General features: G+C 36.6%; 1 protein-coding gene across 1 annotated transcript in view; it reads left to right on the top strand.

Annotated features, from left to right (window-relative positions):
• col7a1l (collagen type VII alpha 1-like) overlaps positions 1 to 20,240 on the top strand; it is a 59,759-nt gene that overhangs the window by 25,252 nt on the left and 14,267 nt on the right. The window contains 52 exon segments of the mRNA XM_055054620.1: positions 138 to 218; positions 307 to 333; positions 909 to 953; positions 1,083 to 1,157; positions 1,232 to 1,327; positions 1,446 to 1,472; positions 1,638 to 1,691; positions 1,839 to 1,910; positions 1,989 to 2,048; positions 2,405 to 2,440; positions 2,522 to 2,566; positions 2,740 to 2,775; positions 2,948 to 2,992; positions 3,439 to 3,510; positions 3,597 to 3,629; positions 4,827 to 4,898; positions 4,992 to 5,051; positions 5,137 to 5,172; positions 5,509 to 5,589; positions 6,044 to 6,079; positions 6,221 to 6,265; positions 6,652 to 6,714; positions 6,821 to 6,856; positions 7,153 to 7,179; positions 7,306 to 7,344; positions 7,451 to 7,513; positions 8,188 to 8,226; positions 8,338 to 8,388; positions 8,479 to 8,511; positions 10,183 to 10,230; positions 10,415 to 10,459; positions 10,556 to 10,591; positions 10,676 to 10,702; positions 10,790 to 10,861; positions 11,363 to 11,425; positions 11,686 to 11,703; positions 11,782 to 11,817; positions 11,902 to 11,940; positions 12,040 to 12,075; positions 12,164 to 12,295; positions 12,546 to 12,641; positions 12,907 to 13,098; positions 13,359 to 13,463; positions 13,989 to 14,033; positions 15,006 to 15,083; positions 15,421 to 15,477; positions 15,713 to 15,796; positions 17,389 to 17,439; positions 17,756 to 17,806; positions 19,876 to 19,929; positions 20,017 to 20,070; positions 20,185 to 20,223. Coding sequence (XP_054910595.1) covers positions 138 to 218; positions 307 to 333; positions 909 to 953; positions 1,083 to 1,157; positions 1,232 to 1,327; positions 1,446 to 1,472; positions 1,638 to 1,691; positions 1,839 to 1,910; positions 1,989 to 2,048; positions 2,405 to 2,440; positions 2,522 to 2,566; positions 2,740 to 2,775; positions 2,948 to 2,992; positions 3,439 to 3,510; positions 3,597 to 3,629; positions 4,827 to 4,898; positions 4,992 to 5,051; positions 5,137 to 5,172; positions 5,509 to 5,589; positions 6,044 to 6,079; positions 6,221 to 6,265; positions 6,652 to 6,714; positions 6,821 to 6,856; positions 7,153 to 7,179; positions 7,306 to 7,344; positions 7,451 to 7,513; positions 8,188 to 8,226; positions 8,338 to 8,388; positions 8,479 to 8,511; positions 10,183 to 10,230; positions 10,415 to 10,459; positions 10,556 to 10,591; positions 10,676 to 10,702; positions 10,790 to 10,861; positions 11,363 to 11,425; positions 11,686 to 11,703; positions 11,782 to 11,817; positions 11,902 to 11,940; positions 12,040 to 12,075; positions 12,164 to 12,295; positions 12,546 to 12,641; positions 12,907 to 13,098; positions 13,359 to 13,463; positions 13,989 to 14,033; positions 15,006 to 15,083; positions 15,421 to 15,477; positions 15,713 to 15,796; positions 17,389 to 17,439; positions 17,756 to 17,806; positions 19,876 to 19,929; positions 20,017 to 20,070; positions 20,185 to 20,223 — 2,943 coding nt within the window.

Below are 20,240 nucleotides of genomic sequence, written 5' to 3'. Positions count from 1 at the left end.
ATCAGCTTTTCTGCCTGCTTGATAACAAAAATGTGAAGTATTCACATCATATTAAGAAAAGTATTTCAATGTGTTATTTCTTAACAATGCTGAGGAAGTTCTGCATTTGTGTAAAGATTCAAGCTCTCGATCTATAGGGATCTCCAGGAACGGATGGTATCCCTGGGTTGCCAGGACGACCAGGACGAACGGGACCTCCAGGTTCTGCTGGTCAGCGGGTAACTAAATTCAGAAACAAATAAATCCCATTGTTTTCAGTCGGAATCTGAAAAAAATCATATTTTGTTTTTACTTCTTCTTTTTCAGGGCCTTCCAGGTGTCCCGGGGGAAATGGTGAGATCAAGACAAGTTTTGAAATAACTTTGTGAACTTGAATTAGTTTGATCAAATATTAATATTATTTTTCTCTAAATGCAACAAAAATCATATCTTGCACCTGATGATTCTCTTTTCTGTAATGTACCAAGAGGGCCTACCAAAATGCTGTTGTGGATATGGACAATACATAAAACATAAAATAATGCCACACAAGGCACACACACAAAACTAATGTTGCGACGAACAATGAGAAGACGTTTCCATCCCTGAATGCGTAACGTTTCTAGAAATATACTTTACAGCTGTGACTGTAGCAACAGGTGCTTCTGCAAAAGGGACTGAACGTAAACGTACCCACACTTTTCAGATTTTTGTTTGGAACACAAATTGTGCACTATTGGTCTGCCACAGAAAATCGGATGAAAATATCTAGAGGTTTGTGCTTGTAACATAACTGTGACTAATTTAAAGAGATATGAAAACCACAAATTATTAAACTTGGTGGGGAAAAAACATTTTTAAATCTCAAATCTGTCAAATTAAATTTGCATTTTATCTCTTCATGCTGTCTCATCTCTGTCCCTTGGCAGGGACCTCCAGGTGTCTCCGGTTCAAAGGGACAAAGGGGAGAGAGAGTAAGTCTGATGTTCTCCAGAAGGAGTTCACCACAATTATTCCTATGTTCTGAATTAATATCTGCAGCAACTTGTCCAACAATCCGAACATTGTGCAAAAATTCACCTTTTACTTTTGTTGCATTAAAGGGAGAGCCTGGCTATGTTATAGCTGGTACAGATTCAAATTTTGTGCCTGGGAGAAAAGGAGAACCTGGATCTTCAGTAAGTTTTTTAAGAAGGTGTTTGGCGATGAGTGATGCTGAACAATTCAGACCTAATTTCCTGGAGTTGCTCAGGGCCCGCAGGGACCACCTGGGGTACCGGGAGCGAATGGATCACCTGGCCTCCCCGGCCAGGCAGGCCCGCCAGGATCACCAGGAATATCTGTGAAGGTAGATATTCACTATTTCTCTTTGTTTTATTCTTGCCCGCTGATGTGTTACGTAACAAACTGAATAATTTGGGAGAAATGGAGATGTTTTTGGTACATTTTATTTTTGTGCTTTGTAGGGAGATCCTGGAGCTATGGGTGCCAAAGTAAGTATGAAACCTCTCTTGTATTTCTTTGTGTTAAACGACTTGTTGGTTCTTTGGCTTTCATGTTACTTCAACACAATTCTTGCACTTATGCCTATTTTTATAACCGCAGATTCACTTTCTTTGTTACATAATACGCTGGGTTTCTTCATTAATTTTTGAAAGGGTTTACGAGGGAAGCAAGGCTTGAAAGGAGACAAAGGAGAGCCAGGAAAGGATGTAAGTTCATAATTGTTACATTTATAAATAGTGGGAAAAGACATTGTCCAGGAAAGAAGGGCTAATATTTAAACTTAGTGGGGAAAAAAATATTGAAATAATCCTTTTTTTAACTGTTTCACTGTTACATTATGCAAATGCCTGCAGGGAATTGCAGGTCTTCCTGGTCCCATCGGCATTGATGGCATACCAGGATTGCCAGGTCACAAAGGAGAAAAGGTAAAGCACCCTTTATACCTGTGAGTAAATACATCTTGGACGTATAGATTTAATTTGCTATGGATGCATCTTCTGCAGGGTGAAGATGGACTCGGTATACAAGGAATCCAAGGCCCTCAAGGAGAGAAAGGAGAGAAGGTACACAAGTAGAGCATCAGTGTTGCTGTGTTCAATTTAGCAATTTCAAAAGTAATGAGAAAAGAAACGATGGTTGTCATTGTGCTATGATCACAGACACAAAAGAATGAAGGCTGTTAATACTTAAAAATAGGTGGCTTGGTCAGATGAGATGGACAAACCTTTAGTCAAACACTTCATGTGGCCTGATAGAAAACAGAAAAAATGGTGCAAAGATCCCATTCTGTGTGCTGCAACCTTGAACAATGATGAAAGGCTAGCTGCCTGTTCACTGTCCTGCCAGGAGACGCGTCTAATGGCGCCAAATGTACTTTGGACAATAACAACTTTTCTGAATGTTTTTGTTTATTTTACAGGGAAATATTGGCTTAACAGGAGCAGAGGGACTAAAGGTACAAAACACTGATCTACAGCATGAAAAATGTCATATTTCTAATAAAAACTAGATTCATGTATAGATTTTGCCCTTCTAGGGTGACCGTGGAGACCAGGGCATCCAGGGACTTGGTGGCCCCCGGGTTCGTAGCTCATTTCTATGTTCAGCTGATTTCATGCAACAACCTTTGCTTGTCTTTACCCTGCAGAAAATACGAATTGGTTGTGCTAGCTTGGAATGAGTTATAATCAACGTTTTTTAACTGAGACTCTGTGATGAAAAGATTCAGTTGGTGTGACTCATTTTTACTCTCAGGGGAAAAAGGGCGTCAAAGGAGACAAAGGGGACAAGGTGAGTTTGTCTCTTTCAGTAAATGTATTCTCCCCTCCTTAGATTGAAAACTCTTTTTGTTGTGCTAAAATTTTATCATTTTTATTTCAGCAGTGCATAAGACTGATAATGGTGGGTGTGCATGTCGATGTAAAATGTGTAAACTCCTTTTTTTTTATTAATATTCTATTAGGGAGAGCAAGGAGAAAAAGGACCTGATGGACCACAAGGACCTCAAGTTAGTGAAGTTTATTATTCTTAGAAATATAGATGTCACACAAGAACACCTACTGCTTTCATTGACTGTCTTTGAAAAAAATATAAAGGCATACAGTAAAGTTTTTATTTTCCTTTTTTTACTGGAAAATAAGAACTAGAATTGCTTCTGATCTTGTACATCATTTTAGCAGAAATACTCAAATTTTGAAATGAACAAGTAAGGAAGTTGCTTTCAAGATTTGAAGAATTTTGAGTAAAATTTGGATTCTCAATGGATAAATTAAACCCTTAGTTATGTTTTTTCCAGTTCTTTTGTTCTTGATTTGAAGCTTTGTACAATTTTATGAGAAAAACTGTTGCCTTCGGGACCAACAGCAGCTACACCACTGAATTGTCATAAAGACAGTAAACCAAGTTTTTTTTTTTTAAATCCAGTATATTAACAAGTTGATTCAACTGATCCAGGGATTAATTGGGCCAGTTGGATTGAAAGGAGATGAAGGACAAAGAGGAGCCCCAGGAGATCCTGCAATGGGTGTAAGAAAACAAAGTCATGCATTTAAATAACACAAATTACAGCATTTGTCACTGAGTTTCCTTCCTTTTGTCACCCAACCTGGCAGATAATTGGTCCACCTGGAAAAAAAGGTGCCAGGGTGAGTCAGTTTCTATCATCATCATCTTTATTGATTCTACTTTGTTTAGGTGAAAATAGCACAATATATTTGCAAGTAGTATAATTTAACATAAACCCCAATTCACCACTAAGAAAATCTTGGTAATGCTGCTCTTAGTGCATCACTTGACAAGTGCAGTTCGAATAAATGTTGCACAAAATTCCAAAATCTGTGTCCTTTTCACAGAACATTTGGACATGTTTGCAGCAAGTTAACAGAACATGAAGTTGTGGCATCTTTTGTCTACACTTTAACTTTTTTTTAATTTAGCCATTTAGATAGCAAATCTCTTTTTAACTACACATCCACCATTTCCCTTCCTGTTGCTCCTCCTATTTCCAATCCTTATGCTAAATGTGACGTTGGGCTTCTTTACGACAAGCAATATATTTTGCAGCTGAACCCTGAGAAGATCACAACTTCATTAGGTCACTCAAAGCCTGGTCAATGTGCAATTTGGAGGTGTGTGTGTCTTTCCCCCTTTGAGTCGATTGCACATCAGTCTCTACAAACCGACTTTTTGAAAATAACAACCTTTAAGCAGATATCAAACGTTTTATTAAACATGTATTTTTTTTTTTTAATTAATTTTTTATTGGCCTAAAATATTCTAATCTCAAATACTAAGTTTTCATTTAACCCAAATGGCATCAACTGCAGCAACAGAATGGATGCTTGAATGCTTGTGAGTGGAGTTACTGAGATAAATTGGCTTTACTTTAATCTTCATCATGTCTGTAGAATGAAAAGATGGGGACGCATTTTTGTAGTTGAAAAGTTTAGTTGTAAATTTGAAGCCGTCAATACTATTAATTGATTGGAAGACCACAACCTCACGTGTTTTTAAGTTGGCCAGATTTACTTGTCTCAACTGGTTGAAGGTTCGTCTCTCAGCTGTGAGGGAGCGATGCTTTGATGTTTTGCTCCATGAAAACATTGCTAATTAATTGTTCAGGATATTCTTGCACACTCACTCAGCCCTCTGGCTTTGCTTATCAAACACAATTAAGATTTCTCTCATTAAGTTTTGCTGTCGGTTTCTGAATGCTTCGTTAAAGGGGACCTTTTTAATCTCAGTCCACAGGGTATCATTTGGAGTGGGAGGGGGGAAAAAACTCTTTGCCACGCTCATGACTGTGTGTCCACGTTGTGTACGTGAACATTTTCCTCCTACAGGGAGATCTCGGCCCAATTGGTCAAACAGGCCCTCAGGGAATAAAAGGAGATCAAGGAGAGAAAGGGGAGAAGGTGAAAAGAAAAAGAAATATTATTTTAGTCTTCATATGTTCTAGTAGAAGCAGAGGAAATTTAAATGTAGTTGTTTTGTTCTGGTTTATGCAGGGAAGTCCTGGTTTTGGGATTCCAGGTCTGCCAGGACAGAAGGGGATAAATGGTGAGAGGGTGAGTTGAAACAGCTTTCATCTTGTGAAGCAAAGTCATAAATTTTTTTTTTTTTAAATATTTTAAATGTTTTTGCTATTTTTAGGGAAATGTTGGTCTATCAGGAAAACCAGGACCAAAGGTCAGTAAAATTTTGTCGATGTGAAAGTATTTGGTAAAGTTGTCTGTAAGTACAAGTTTGAACTCATGTTGATTTGAAACATTATCTACTTACATGCTTTACTTTGTGTTTGAAAATAATACATTTCACACATCAGACTTCTTGTGTATTAAATTAAATCTCCCTCAGTAAAAAATAATTTTAAAAAAATACTGAAAAACATTTGTTCTCCACACATAAATCTATTTTCAAACACCATTTACGATTTGAAATGGCCACTACAACAGAACCCACGATGACTCAATAAATACTGATGGAAACAAAAGGTTATTGTTTATTGTTTTTTTTTTTTTTTAGGGCAAAGATGGTGCAAAAGGGGAGAAAGGAAGTGTTGGCTTGCCTGGAAATTCTGGAGAACCAGGATTAAGAGGTAAAGATGTAAGTAAGTCCTGTGTGGCTGTTAAGCAGCAATTAAAATGAGTTGTTGGTATAATGCTGTTCATTTCATTGCATTTGATTATTTGTAAAACAGTGGATTAAAATTCCAACCAAACACAACAGACTGCTAGCAAAACTCAAACTCAAACTCAAAGGTCAAAGTACAAAGCTATTTACACCCATTACATTTTTGTGTTGTAAAGTTTTAATGGATTTATGCTCCACTTTGTTCTGACGCCAGATAAAATCCCAAAACGTGAATACTTTTGCCACGTAGTGCATTTCAAGTTATTTAAGCGTTAAAACAGGAGCAAATGTCTAACGACATCAACAGAAAGTTTTCACTGAAGTGAAGGGCAGAAAATGTTAGCTTTAGCTTTTTCTTGATTTCACGTCCAGCCTGTACAAACAGCCATGTGAATGCATGAATATTCATTCTCACTTGTCCGTACAGGGAGCATCTGGACCGAAGGGAGAGCCAGGAACGAAGGTACGATCAGTCTATGTGGTTTCTTTTGAGCTTTTAGCATCTTACTATGCTTCTTATTACATAGACATTTCCATAGGAAGTCGGTATCAATTAGGACATGAAATATTGCTGTAAAACATCTATTTTTTGTGAACCTTGCAGGGTGACCCAGGGTTAACTGGAGAGCCCGGTGAAAGAGGAATAAGGGTATTGTTTTTTTGCTTCCTTAAATTTGAGATAAGTGGCAAAGAACACAGATTTGAATGAAAATTCAAAAGTGTTTGATTGCATTTAATCAATCATATTTGATTAAATATGATCAAAAACGATGGCAGTTAAAGAACAGATTTTTATCCGATTTGTGATTCAGTTGAATAATTAACATGTTTGGATCAAGCATGCAGCTTGCATAGATTTGGTAAAGATGTCAAACTGAAAATAATGCACAAATCAACTTTTTCCATTTTAATCCTGTTTGCCTGCCTCAGTTTTTTCTTTGCGTTGCAACTTTAATTATACTATATCAGTGTTTGCTCTGGTTTAAGACTATTTCCTAATCAAAAGCTTAATTCTGTTGATTTGTTGTTAATCAGGGCCCATTGGGGTTACCAGGGCGACCAGGTGACCCTGGAGAAAAAGGTGAACCAGGTCTTCCTGTAAGTTGCATTACATGATGGTCACTCCATTTTACTGCACTCCCAGCAGATTTTTAGTAACAATGTCAGGCTTTTATTCACCCACCCTTTATTTATTCTATTAAAGGGTACTGATGGAAAAAAGGGAGATAAAGGAGAGATGGTATGTTTGTGTGTGCACCCATCCTCTCAGTGATGTTGCTGCTTATTGTTTCTGCTTTCTGATCATTCTTCTGTGTCAGTCACCCTTTAAATGCTGCACCACCTTTTATCCTCTTGTAAAGACGTGATTCCTGATTTGATACGACGCTAATTAACTTGGCTTTTTGTGTGTGTCACCCTTGGAAGCACAGTCTAATTTTCCCTTGTGCCGCAAACACTTGGCGTTTTGTGTGACGTCTCAGATCCTAACTGTTGCTTTGTTCTTGTTCTTTTAACGCAACTTGGATTGAAACAAAGGGGAAACCTGGACCCCCGGGTACACAAGTAGGCAAATCTAAATCACTTTTTTTACACTTTTCGGTCCTTAAAACATATCAACGTTTTGACAATATTTGCTTTTCATTGTTTTTCTTGGGAATAAATGAGATTTGTTGTCCTGATTATCACCAGGTTGTTGCAGAAAACAACATACTGACCAGAGTTATTAAGGTAACTAGAACAGGAAGCATCCTCAGTCAGAATTTAACTTTTTTTTTTTCCCCATTAGATGATAACCCTTAGTTTTTCTCTGCTGGGTTTTTATTGTTTTCAACAGGGTGACCCTGGAGAACCGGGCCAGGCTGGCCTGAGAGGAGAAACTGGTCTACCTGGGCCAAGAGTAAGGATTCATTCCCTAATGTGTCAAGTTAAATATATATATTAAACTAAGCTGTTTATATTTACAGATGTCATTAAGAGATGTAAAGTGAAACTCAAAATAGTTTCAATTTATGCAGACGGTATGCACCAGGATGTAGAATTGGGGATTATTCTGTAGAGTAATTAAATTCAATTAAGAAATTACTTAATTTATTTTCCCTTTGAGATTAATAATCAAAACTGGCTACTTCTGAACACATGCTGTGTTTGGTTACAGAAAACATCTTTTTAGGTTGATAATAAATATTGTATGACTTGATCATTAATCATTATTTAAACTGTAGCATAAGATAACGACAAATTCCAATTGGCTGAAAGGTCACATAAAAACATGAGAAATAGGTGGAGGCAGGGTTGTGCTTGAACTAGGACAATACATTGAATCTAATCAATATATCACTCATCCCCATTTGTATATTGCATTTCTATTTTGTTTTGTGTAAACAGTCTTGGAATAAGTTCACAGTTTTTAAGGGATTGAAAACGTATCAATTAATGAAAATTGCTTGAAATTACTTGGGAACAATGGACAACAGCAGTGCTAACAGAGGCAGTTACAAAAATATTTACTTGCAAAAATGTAATTTCGTCGTAATCCGTGAGTTTTGTTAAACATTCACATTTTTCTTCCAGGGACCAGAAGGGAAACCTGGATTACCGGGAAATTCGCAGGTGCCCCAAAATATAATCCCATGTTAACATTTTTCTGTTTGTGGAAAATATATGGGAATTTGTGGGATTTTGTGGGAATGTGTTCAAATATTAAACATTTTGTCTTTACAGGGCTCTGGAAGAGATGGACTTGACGGCCTTCCAGGAAAACCGGGAATAAAGGTTGAATTGTTGAAAAGTTCAGTCAAGAGTTCTCTGTAACTTCTCATCATTTCACTCACCAAAATAAAGAATGTTTTGTCTTTTGTGTAGGGAGATAAAGGGCATAAAGGTGAACCTGGTCCAGTAAGTACATAAAGAATACAATAAATAGTTCCTTTGAATAGCCCTCAAATTGGTGCAAAATTGTTTCTAGATACACAGAAAGATGTTTAGCAACTAACCACACATAGTGGAATTATAAATATAAAATATAAAAAGTTTTTGTGAGCTCTATGCATGTATGCATCTATAGACTCCAACACTTCAGGAGGTGGTAGCGCTGCAGGCTGAAGGTTTCACTCAGCACAATCAACACTAACCCTACTATACGCTATATGAACTCCAATCTTAATCTATTTTTAATGGCAAGCTTTTTTTATGTGATTTACATAATTTAATATCTAAATTGTGTAATTAGCCATCAATTTTCTGTTACTTATTCAGGTCCAGATTGTGATAATGAGATTAATTTTATCATTAGAAACTATTCTTATAAGATGCTGCAAAGGAGAGGAAAGATGTGGTCTAATGACACATAATTATTGTTCATAATATTCCCATTAAATTTCTATAATACTGTAATATTCTGGTGTATATCCATGAAATGGGAATTAAACTGCATTATGTTTGGTGTTGCTTTGTCTTTAAATTGTAGTAAATCAAACTTGGTGAACCCTACAGAAGTTGTGTTTAAGAAACCCTGAAGTTGAACCCTCAAGTTCAAACCAGATACTTGGAGAATTTGTATAAGATTTTTTTCTTGCTGACATTAAGTAAGAGTAAACTTTTCAGTTAGGATTATTTCAATTAATTTCTTTTTTGGTGAATGACGGAACGATAAAGATTTTTTTTGTTGTACTTTCTATAAATTGAGAAGTTTAGATTCAATGACCATGACAAAACCGAACCAAAACTAAAGCCAAAATCAAAAATACAAAGACCCATTGATTGATGACAGATGGGTCTACCAAATGGATAAATACCAATATTGCAACAAAACTAAAAGTGTTGGGGAAGCTGGGGAAGCTGTCACAAAGTCCTGATTCTGGTGCTGAGAAAATTTTTGTGCAGAATGGAAAAGGGTGTTCCATTCTGAATCCTGAAGCAATAATGCCATGAGATGCAAATAAACTCCTGGCTTGGGGAAAAAAGTGTATCTTTTTTAGTATCTCAGTCTGACATTTAGCAAACACAATAACTGTTGCAACTAACCTAGATTTGGAAACATTTAGTCAGATTTTGTTGCAGGTGCTTAGTGGGGAATAAATTGTAAAGTTTCCAGTTTTACAGAAAAATGGAAGCTTTACAATTTATCGGTTGGATAAAGATCTAACCGATTCTCTAATACGGTTTAGATTTTAGGTGTTTTTATTTTAGGTTGACAGGTGATGGACTGATAAGCGAGTCTAAGTCAAGTGCTCCCTTACCACTATGCCAGCACCACATCACTCAGAAACAATGTTTTTGATTGTTTTCTGTGCAGAGTTTTATTACCCTGAACACCACAATATTATTCATACTTTATCAGTCACTTTTGACGAGAGTTAAATAATATTCTGAAGCATTACTGCTACGCAGGTACAAGTTTCAGTGCATGCAGATGGGCAGGTAATAAAAAACCTAATTGTCAAATGATCTGGGAAGGAAGGAAGAGTTTCTGGAGCTCAGAGCATTCAAGTGTGTGTTAGGTTTATTTCGTCATATTCTCTATGATTAATCAAGTTTAAGACAAGTTGTGTGTGTGTCAATGAACAGAGAGGAGAGCAAGGGATTGCTGGAATGCCTGGATTACCAGGAACTCCAGTGAGTATCACTTTAAATCCCTCCAGATGAAGCTGTACAGTCAATTTAGGTTCACATACCTATTGCTTGTTTCTTCAGTTAACAGTTAGAGTAGTCTCAGGGCTTGACGGCCTTTTCTTAACAAAAACGTTTAATTCAATCCAAAATTTAGCATTCTGTTTTAACTTTTTTGGTTTTGTTTCAGGGGAGACCAGGGATTGATGGGAAGAGAGGCCTCCCTGGAAAGGATGTGAGAAATGCAAGCTACATTTATGACAGTCTTACTCCATATTTTATGTATTTTTTCCCATGAACTTCAAAAAGTTAAAACTGTTTTTATTCACAGGGAGAAAATGGGTTCAAAGGAGAGGACGGTGAAAAGGTATTTATGAAATACTTCAAAGTAACAATTTTGGTGCCATGTTTTATTGTTTTGGAAAAGTGTTCATTTTCCTCTAAATTTAAGGGCGACAAAGGGGATCCTGGTGTTAATGTGAGTCATTTAGAAGGTGATAAAAACACTGTTCTGTCACCTTTCAAACTGATTTTCCAACTAATTGTTTGTTTTTATTTTTTTAAGGGGAAAGATGGAAGTAAAGGGGAGCCAGGGCCTCCAGGTTCGCCAGGGAGGCAGGTGCTGGTCACGACTGAGGTAGAAACAAAGCCATGCTTTTATTGTGGTATCTTAACCCGGAAGCAGATGTCTGATTTGTGAGGCCTTTCAAATGTTTAACAGTGAGGGATTCAGGTAGAATCGTTGTTTTACTGTTTTATTCTTTTATTCTCTGTGTAGCAATTTCTTTCAAAGTTTACCATTTCTATTAGGTGTTTTTATGTATTGTAAATCTCATTTCTAATTATGGAAGTATTAAAAACAATATTGAAAATCAGGGACTTTATATGTATGGTTATGATGTCAAAACTATACTAAAAAATACTTTTTCTGCAACTTTTAAAGAGGTTATTGTTGTATGTGCCACAAATGGAGCAATTTATATACAATTAACTTTGAAAAACTAATTTGCAGAATCAGTTTTTGACACACACTGGCTCCCATAATACTATTAATACTCCCCCAGTTTTCATATATAGAACATGTAGGAAAATCAACTTATGAATATTAACTAATTTAAGTGGATCCATCTTTGTTCAGGGCGCCACAATTGATGACATTCGGCAGGCATTTCCAATCCCAATGGGTCCACCAGGAGCTACTGTGAGTTTACTATTTCTAGACACATGTTTCTGCATGCAGCATGGGGAGCTCATAAATAATTGCACGTCATTTCTGGTGCCGCTTGGCATAATTCATGCATTGCCTGGATAGAATCTAAATCGTGGATGAGCGATGGCTGCATTGTACTTTACTTTAGGTTGAAACTGACTGTGGAAAGAATAAAAACAACATTGCAAGCTTGATGTCATGCATATTAGATGCATGCTCAAAATGTCTTGCTCCTCTGTTTCTGTGTGTAGGGTGCACCAGGAATGAAGGTAAGATTGTATCACTGTTCACTGAGAATGGGTTAAGCAGAAATATGAACTTGATGCTTTATTTGTCATATTTTTCAGGGTGAAAAAGGAGAGCGAGGCCTGAAAGGGGAAAAGGTAGTTACTGATGATTTATGAGTGAAAGACATGGAAATGGAAACTGCCATATTGTGCGCTTTATAAACATCCATATCTGTACAGGGGGATGCTGGCACTGCTGGAAAGTCTCTGGAAATGAAGGTTGAACATGTGACATTTTAACAATGTGATTCCTCCTCTGGGATGCACTCTCTAGGTTTATACAGTTGAGTCACAGAAAATATTTTGCCTCCATTTTAGGACATTGAAGAAATGTTTGAAAACTATGGAATAAGGGTAAGCTTTGACCTTATAAGTCTATGAAATGGATGGCACATCATCCATTGTAATCAAAGCACACCTTTTTTTTTTTCTCCCCCCACAGCTGCCTTTGTTGAAGGCTTTGATTGACAGGCTGCTGCAGGATGGTATAGAGGAACTGCTCCAAGTGCTCACCACATCCAAGAAAAAAGAAAAAACTGATACTCACACCTCCAATGTCATCACTGAGTACACTGTACGTAATGTCAATCTGGATTTTACAGCCTGGACAGGAAGGATAGAAATGTAATATAAACAACCCAATATTATGTCCAAAATATGGCAGTAAAGAAAATGAAATGCAAAAACCTCTCTTCTTTTCTGTTACTCTTAAATTCATCTTTTTTAGTCTTTATATTTCTTGCGTAAGAATTTTGTTTTGCTAATCAAATCAGTCATTATGTAACATTGTGAGGAAATAGACTGTTTTTGTATTTTTTTTTTAGAGTTCTTTGAAATTTGATCTCACCAGCAAGCCGCTGATAGCGTTAGATGATGAGGACCAACATTTAGAGGTCCAGCCGCATGATCCTCTGTCAACTGTAAGTATTCACCTTGGTAATGGTGGACACATACTAAGTTGTTTTCCTCATAAAATAAGAACCATGGGAGTTCACTATATCACACACACTCAACAATACATGCAGGTCTAAATATATCAATGCATTTCCACTGAACCATCGCATGTCCCACATTGACAACACGCTTTTTATTGCCATTAACATGCAGCAGTACTGAAGTGATGGGGCCCTTTTATCTCCCTAATTACACACATCCTGACGGTCGTCCATTTTGTTTTCTCTGAAGGGTCCTTTGATTGAAACTGCAGAGGGTCCAACGCTATGGACCATAACTACAGTGGACGGAGAGAAGAAACTCACCAAATTAAAAGGATCCAAAGGGACAGGGGAAGAAGACTGGGACGGGGACAAAGTGTCTTCACTCAAAATGAATCTGACTCTGGTCAATTCTACCTTGAACTATACCAATCTTGAGGAGGTAGGAACTCCTAATATCCTCAGCATTGTTTGGGACCTCATAATTTAATGCTGCTTTTGGGTGTGACTGGTTCTGTTTTCTGTCATTTTTGTTCTTTTTGGTTAAATATTATTCAGTTCAATAATTTCATCAATTAGCGCTCCGTGAATCACTCTATAATTAGTATTCTAAAATCTACATTAAATATTGAATTAAAGTAATGTTAAAATGCAATTTGATCATAAAAAAACGATCCATGATTTCTGTAAATGTGTCTTTAGACAGTCTCAGGGTTGCCTGAAACTGTGCTGCAGACAGTTCTCACACAGGACGAACCGCTGAAGAAGAACTCAGCACCAAAGAAGAAGAACAGGAAACATGGGAAAGTAAAGCTGCCGTAGCTTTCTCATTAATACACTTTAAATATACATAAAATACATAACACTGCTCAGTTTAATTTAATGGTGCACACTTGCCTTTCATGTTTTAACTTATTCTACACAAAACAGAATGATGTGAATTCGAGAAAAAAATTTCAATTCAACTTTGCCATAACTCTAATTTAACAGTAATAAATGGTTTAACTTCAATCAGCCACAAACACATTTGTAGGTGGATTTTTGTCTCAATAACTTTGCATCAACTGAGTTATTTTATTTTTTGTCAACATTCCTCTGAATAAATGAAGAAAATTATCAATGAGCTAAAACATGAAGCCAGTGGTGTGATTCAAATAATAAACTTTGGATTACGTCTTGAATATTTTTATATTCACCTTGATAATCATTAACTTCTTACTTGCTGTTAATATCACTCTAAACTTATCAACCATATTTCTACCAACATCAGAAACATGAGGAAGTTTTATCTTTTTTTTCTCTCTCTCTTTCTGACTGTGACTTCTTAACCAGGGCAAAGGAAATAAAGGACGACATAAGAGGCAGAGACAAGGCCTGGTAAATGTCCTAGAGGGTGTTGAACTAAACATAGAAACTGAACTTATCTTTTCATTTAAACTGACCAAAAACAAAAAAATTAGGGGTGTAACTGATGATGCAAACAATATTACCAGCTGAGTTGAAGCCAGCAGTGGCACTTTTTGATGTGACTCTTGGAAGAAGATGAGGGTTCTTAACATCTTAGATAATAGTTTGCTTTCTTTGTGTGCAGCAGAAAGGGAAGCTTGTCCATGTCATTCATCCAACAACCCTCAGTGGATGTGACATAAAATTTAATGAAAGGAAATGCATTGGTCTGTTTTCAGTTAGCAACTTAAAAACCATGCATCTAATCTATAAAAGCAAAACATGAGATGAAATCTTGAGAATTAGTGTTGTCTGATTTTGAAGTGAGACGTTAATTTTGTATGGTAAAGGTATTATAATTAAAAAAACATTTAAACTACTGATGTACACTGCAGCTGGGCAGGGAAGTATGGGCTTCCCTGCCTGTTGGTGGCAAATAACCATTTCTAAACTTTTTTAAGAGATTGTACTTTGATAACAAAAAAAAGTTCCCAAAAATATTGTCATTGTGATCTTGTTGTCTCTCCGTGAATGCGGTGTGCTGCATTGCTCCGTCTTGTGAGCCGAATGACTCGTTACACCCCTAATGTCCACTAACACTTCTCGAACTACTAAACTTCAAAACAAACTTCCTCGCAATTCTAACATGACATAACATAATCTGACAAGAAATAACAGCCCTTTTAACTAGAACTAAATAACTAATTCTAGTTATGACACCCTCAGTTAACAGTAGATTTTATGGATGATGCCTATATGATATGGAGCATGTATCTGTTTTAATATCTATGTGCTTCCAATTAAAATGTTGACTTAATCGGTGGGTTGCTTTGCCATTTCTTGGCTTTGTTCTCAGCCACACAACTGATGTAAATGTTGCTAATTGCAATTTTTTCTCTTAAGATGAATATTGACCACAAGCAAAAGGAAGATGAAAATGAGGACTTCTACGACGATGAAGAATATACTTATGAATACGAGGTAGGCAGTGGTTGACCAAATTAGTAATTCAGTCTCAGTTGGGAGCTTTCTCTTAAATGTGATGTTGAAGACGTGGATTATTTTACAGATTCAAGCTCAGAAGATATAAAAAGGCTTTTTTTCTCCCCCTCCAGTGTCTCTGGGGACTCCAAAATATCTGTGCCCACACAAATACTGGAAAGCGTTGATTAACGACACACCCACTACCTGAATTTAATCATTAGGGTTGAATTAGTTTCAGTGCAGCTCGCTTCATCTGCTGTGTATATTTTGCACCAAGGGTGTGCATGTTTAAAAGTTATGATGAAAGAATTTTTTGTTTCTTTCTTTGAAACAGGAAGAACTTTTCCCAGACGAACCTACAGTCTCTCTGGAGAGGACAGAGAAGAGAGAGGTAAATTTGCTTCAAACAGAATGCTCTCATCTGTGTCAGCTGGACTGGGTATAAATGTTATGATTCATTTTTAATGTAAAATATGCTCAATGCTTTTTTGCATGCGGCTTGAAGTCTAAATAGAAGAATCCCCAAGTGCTGTGGATGAAACAAAGCACAATTGAAACAATAGATAAAAACCATTGCAACAATATAACGCTTATATTGAATTATGTTCTTATAATCATCTTTGCAGGAGGAACAGCTACTCACACAAAGTCCAGACCTGTTTGAAACCTCCAGTCGTCCTCTAGCCACTGTCAGAGAAACCGATGCACAGGTAACTACTCATTATGGGCAGCATACTGTGTTGTTTTAGCTTGGTCAGCATGCACAAGGACACATCCATAAAATGAAAGTAATCTTTTTGTTCCAATAAAAATCCCCATATAGGAATATATTAGTTTGTTTTTCCCTCTGATGCAGTTGAGGAATGTCCCCTGAGTGTTATTCAGAGAAAGTTAGTTTGCTCTCTGGAAAGTTTTTAAACTCTTGTAAGAGGGTCAGTCAAAAAAAAAAAAAAAAAAAAGAAAAGAAAAAGTGTGTTGGTAAAAACATAATTTTTGTGTAAAGCATTGAAACTCCCTGAACTTTTTACATTTTGCCACGTTACCGCCAGATACCGCTCTGGGTGTTCCTTGGGTGATGTGTGACGGATCAACTCAACATAGCACACAGTTGGTGGAAGGGAAGTGATTTAAATAAGAATCTGATAAGTGTGGAAAGCTTCACCTGAGTCAGAGCTCTGTGGAATCTATTCTGTAGCAACGCCTGCTCAAACTGTTCAGAAGCAGATCTGTACCAACTTTGCACATCTGCAAAGGTTTTACTTGTTCTTTTAAAAATTGCTCAACTTCAATCAGACTGGATGAAAATCTGTTATAAACATAGAATTTTAATGCTTAGTCTGGACTTTGATTGAGCCATTCTCTGTACATCGAGTCCTGCTGGAAGGTTCATTTCTACCCCAGTTTTCTGCTGCCTCTCATAGTTTTTTTCCCCCTACATTTATAATCCGTCTTCCCATCAACTCTAATCAACTGATCTTGCTGAAGAAAAGCATCTAAGAAGGATGATGCCCTTTGCTTTTTTGACATGTGCGGCAAAACGGTCTCATCTGAAAAGAACGCTTATTCCAAATATTGTCTTTGTCCCTTACATAGCTTGTGGGGGACAACAGCAGGACTTTCAACAATGGCTCTCTTCTTGCAAATCCTAGGTGCTACCAGTGCTACATTTTATTTGTCAAACTAAATGTCAATAATTTCCTTGAACCTCCTGAATTCAATGTGACAAATTGTGAAAGTCTAAGCAGTCTGGATCCCTTGTATTGGTGTTGCTATCGCTTACAGAAATGCATCTATGGACTTTGAATTACCTTCTTCTACTATTGTGGATGAATGGTTGCATGCCTCTGTATCCTAGGTTTTAGAATATGTATCTCTCTGTATCCTAGGTTTATAATTGACTTATAATTCAGCCCTAAAGACTTGTGTCTTGACTTGTACTTGTATTCTTGGACTTGAGTCATTTAATTTTTCCATCTCATGTAATCAGAAATGAAAGCAAGTTGCCATTCAGTTAGACTATTGCGTCATTGCAAAGTTATTTCCAGTTGACAATATAAACAAAAGCACTTCCTGTTCTCAGTGACCTTCTCTCTCATTTACTCGATACACTCTTTGCCCTTCTCAGCATGCTACACACCAAAACTTTACAAATGTCACTGCTATATTTTATGACACTATCACTGAAAACTCTGCAGACACCTGTTGCAGGTTAATGCTCTGTTGCATCTTATTTCTTTATATCTGAGAGGGATTGAAATTAAAGTGTGTTTGTAACGCTCCTTTTTGATTTTGTTCCTCTCAGATTATCACAACCACCACATCACCTTCTTCATCTCTGGATAGTGTAGATAAGGTAAGGAGGGAAGCTCGCTGTTTCATTCTTGTCCTCCACAAATGTTCAGGGAGCGGTGAAAAGGGACTTCTATTTAAGCCTCTGTTGCTCAGAAGCATTGCATATAACCTGAGGTTGAGAAGAAAAATGGGCAAATTAGGATCGATTAGATTCTGATGTGACTTACTTTTGCTTAAATTGCAAAATAGGCTTTTGGGCTTGAATGGCATGGGCCTTTTTACTTGTAATTGCAACGTTTTTACTCAGTATGGTGCTTCACTTTTGTGCTGTTGCATTCGCATCCAACTTTTAAGTTTGATCTGCTTGTACAACCCAGGATGAGGTGACTCTGCCCACTCCTCCGGCAGGAACAGGAGAATCAGATAAGGTAGAGTTTCTATTTTAAATCTTATCAACTTATATTTCACCTGGATGTTTCTTCAACCTTTGCATGCCTTGGAATGCAAAACCTTTCTTCATACAATGATTTGCAAAACTATTTGTGCTGCTTGAACATTTGACACTTTTACAAACCAATGTCATTTATTTAGATTTTATGTAATGGACCACCGAAAGTAGTGGATAATTGTGAAGTGAAAAGCACACTAAAAGGAAATATTTTTAATAATTAGTACATAGAATTTATTGGTGTGTAATCTAGCATCATGAAGACCAAGGAACACATCAGTATTCATATGAGTCTTTTTCTTACACTTCACTTTTTATCTGCTACTTTGTGTCATTGCCTCCACATAGAACTGAATAAATATACATTGGTGGTTTGCATTTTCAACATGTCAAAATGTGGAAAAACTTGATTTTGCGAGACACTAACACCAGAGAGGCATGTGGGATTGCTGGCATCGTGCTTTCTTCTAAACATTTCACCAGTTTAAACAGCGCACCTATCCATGTATTCATATCTTATCATATTTAGTTAAAAATCCTGAGTTACTTTTAATACCTCTCTCTCTCTCTCATTTCTTTAAACAGGAAATCTCTTAATTCCCCAGAGACTACACACAATTAAACTAGTCACTGGTGAAGATTCCTGAACCTGAGCAACATTTCACAAGCGGGGACTCCTTTCCATACAGAGACAAAGATCCAAAACTATGACCTTAGAAAAGGTCTATTTAAAAAAAAAAGAACATTTTAGTGGAGAAAACTTCATGTCTATTCAGTTAATCCAGCATAGCCTCCCTTTCTTGGCCATTTTAGACTCTAAATTTATTTATTCCAATGGCTTTTAGTAATTTAGTTTTCTCTTTACCATGCGCTGACAATTTTATCAAATATTTTGTGTTTCAGAATTTAAAAAAAATATATATATATATATTTATTGAAACAGGAAAAAAAAAAAAAGTTGCTTCTCTAATTTTCAACCGTGTTTAAATAAAAATGACGTTAAATGTGTTTTGAGCCATTTTATAGATTGATTCAGCACTGTTTCCACTGGTGAAAGTTGTCATTACTTTGTGTGTCTTTAACATCCATATGCATGTATTTTTAAGTAAAAATGTTTAATACTATGAACCAGTCTGTGTCTTTTTTACTGTATTGATTATTATAGAAATCCACCACACACATAAAAACAAAACAAGCCATGTGAAAAAAATAGGGCTACCTATAACAGGTGTTTCTCCTCATATGGGAGGGTATTTACAAATATCTATTTCACTACACATCGTTAAGAAAACTGTCTAGAATTAAGAACAAACAGCAATAAGTCCAAATGCTTCATCTACAAAACACAAAAATCAGCTAGATTTTTTTGTCGGTATCTGTTCATTTTCATTTCCATGTAGACCAGGTTTTATTGGGCCTCATTAAAGTTTTCCAGACAGATGCCAGTTCTCCTGGAATCATGTTCTTTGGATAGACAAGCCTAGAATTTAATCATTTGGACAACAGAAGTATGGAGAATGCCTGCAACTTTCTAGAAAAAGAACATCATAAAAACGGCGAAGCGCGGAGTTAAACTTGCCATGCTTTATGACATCAATGAATTCAAACAGGTTAGCATTGTCCTGAAGAAAAAAATACGGGGCCAGCTGCACAAAAAGGGGGGGAAAATTTAAGATGCAGCAGAACTGGATCCTGGAAGTTGTCGTTAAACCAAAATCATAACAGTAAATCTACCAAGGCCTGACTGACTAATTGGGAAAAGTAAATTTATGGGCCAAGTGGAAGCTGAATGTTTTGATCCCATTGAGATGCTGTGGGGTGACTGGAAACATGCAGGAAACGCCTGAAAACTCTCAGCTGAAACATAAAACAAACTTTGTTTTTTATTTGCAAATTTTTCTTTTCCAAAAATATCAAAAATGAATTGTGAACATTTCTGAATAATGAACTGAATATTAAATGAAGTGTGCTGATTTATTTTTTTCAAATGACTGTACATGATCACTACAATATGAAGTTAGCTTACTAAAGGTTTTGGTCACATTACAGGAGCCTCAGCCTCAAACCAGAGTGAAAAGAGACACATTTTGGCATGACTCAATGGTAAGTTTCAGCTGGATTTGTACAAAGAAATAAAAGATAAATGAAAGTTATTAATAGTTTAACAACAGCAATGGCTTTGCATTGCAGGTATTTATTCCAGGTGCTCCAGGTGGAAGAATCCGGATGAAGGAAATGCAAAAAGTAATTTTCTCATCTTGTTCTTCCTTTTAAAAAATTCATAGTTTCGAACATGAAAATGCAATTTCCTGGTCACTGTGGAACGAGAATAAGATTTCCCGCCTATTTTACTTCCAGAATCCGTCCTCTGGAGCGCAGGGTTACAGCAGCTGGAGGGTAAGTGTGTGATCAGC

This window comes from Poeciliopsis prolifica, unplaced genomic scaffold (genome assembly GCF_027474105.1).
Source record: "Poeciliopsis prolifica strain line A6 unplaced genomic scaffold, Auburn_PproV2 SCAFFOLD040, whole genome shotgun sequence".
NCBI lineage: Eukaryota > Metazoa > Chordata > Actinopteri > Cyprinodontiformes > Poeciliidae > Poeciliopsis > Poeciliopsis prolifica.
Note: the sequence above shows the minus strand (reverse complement) of the source record. Positions and strands in the feature narration are given on the sequence as shown.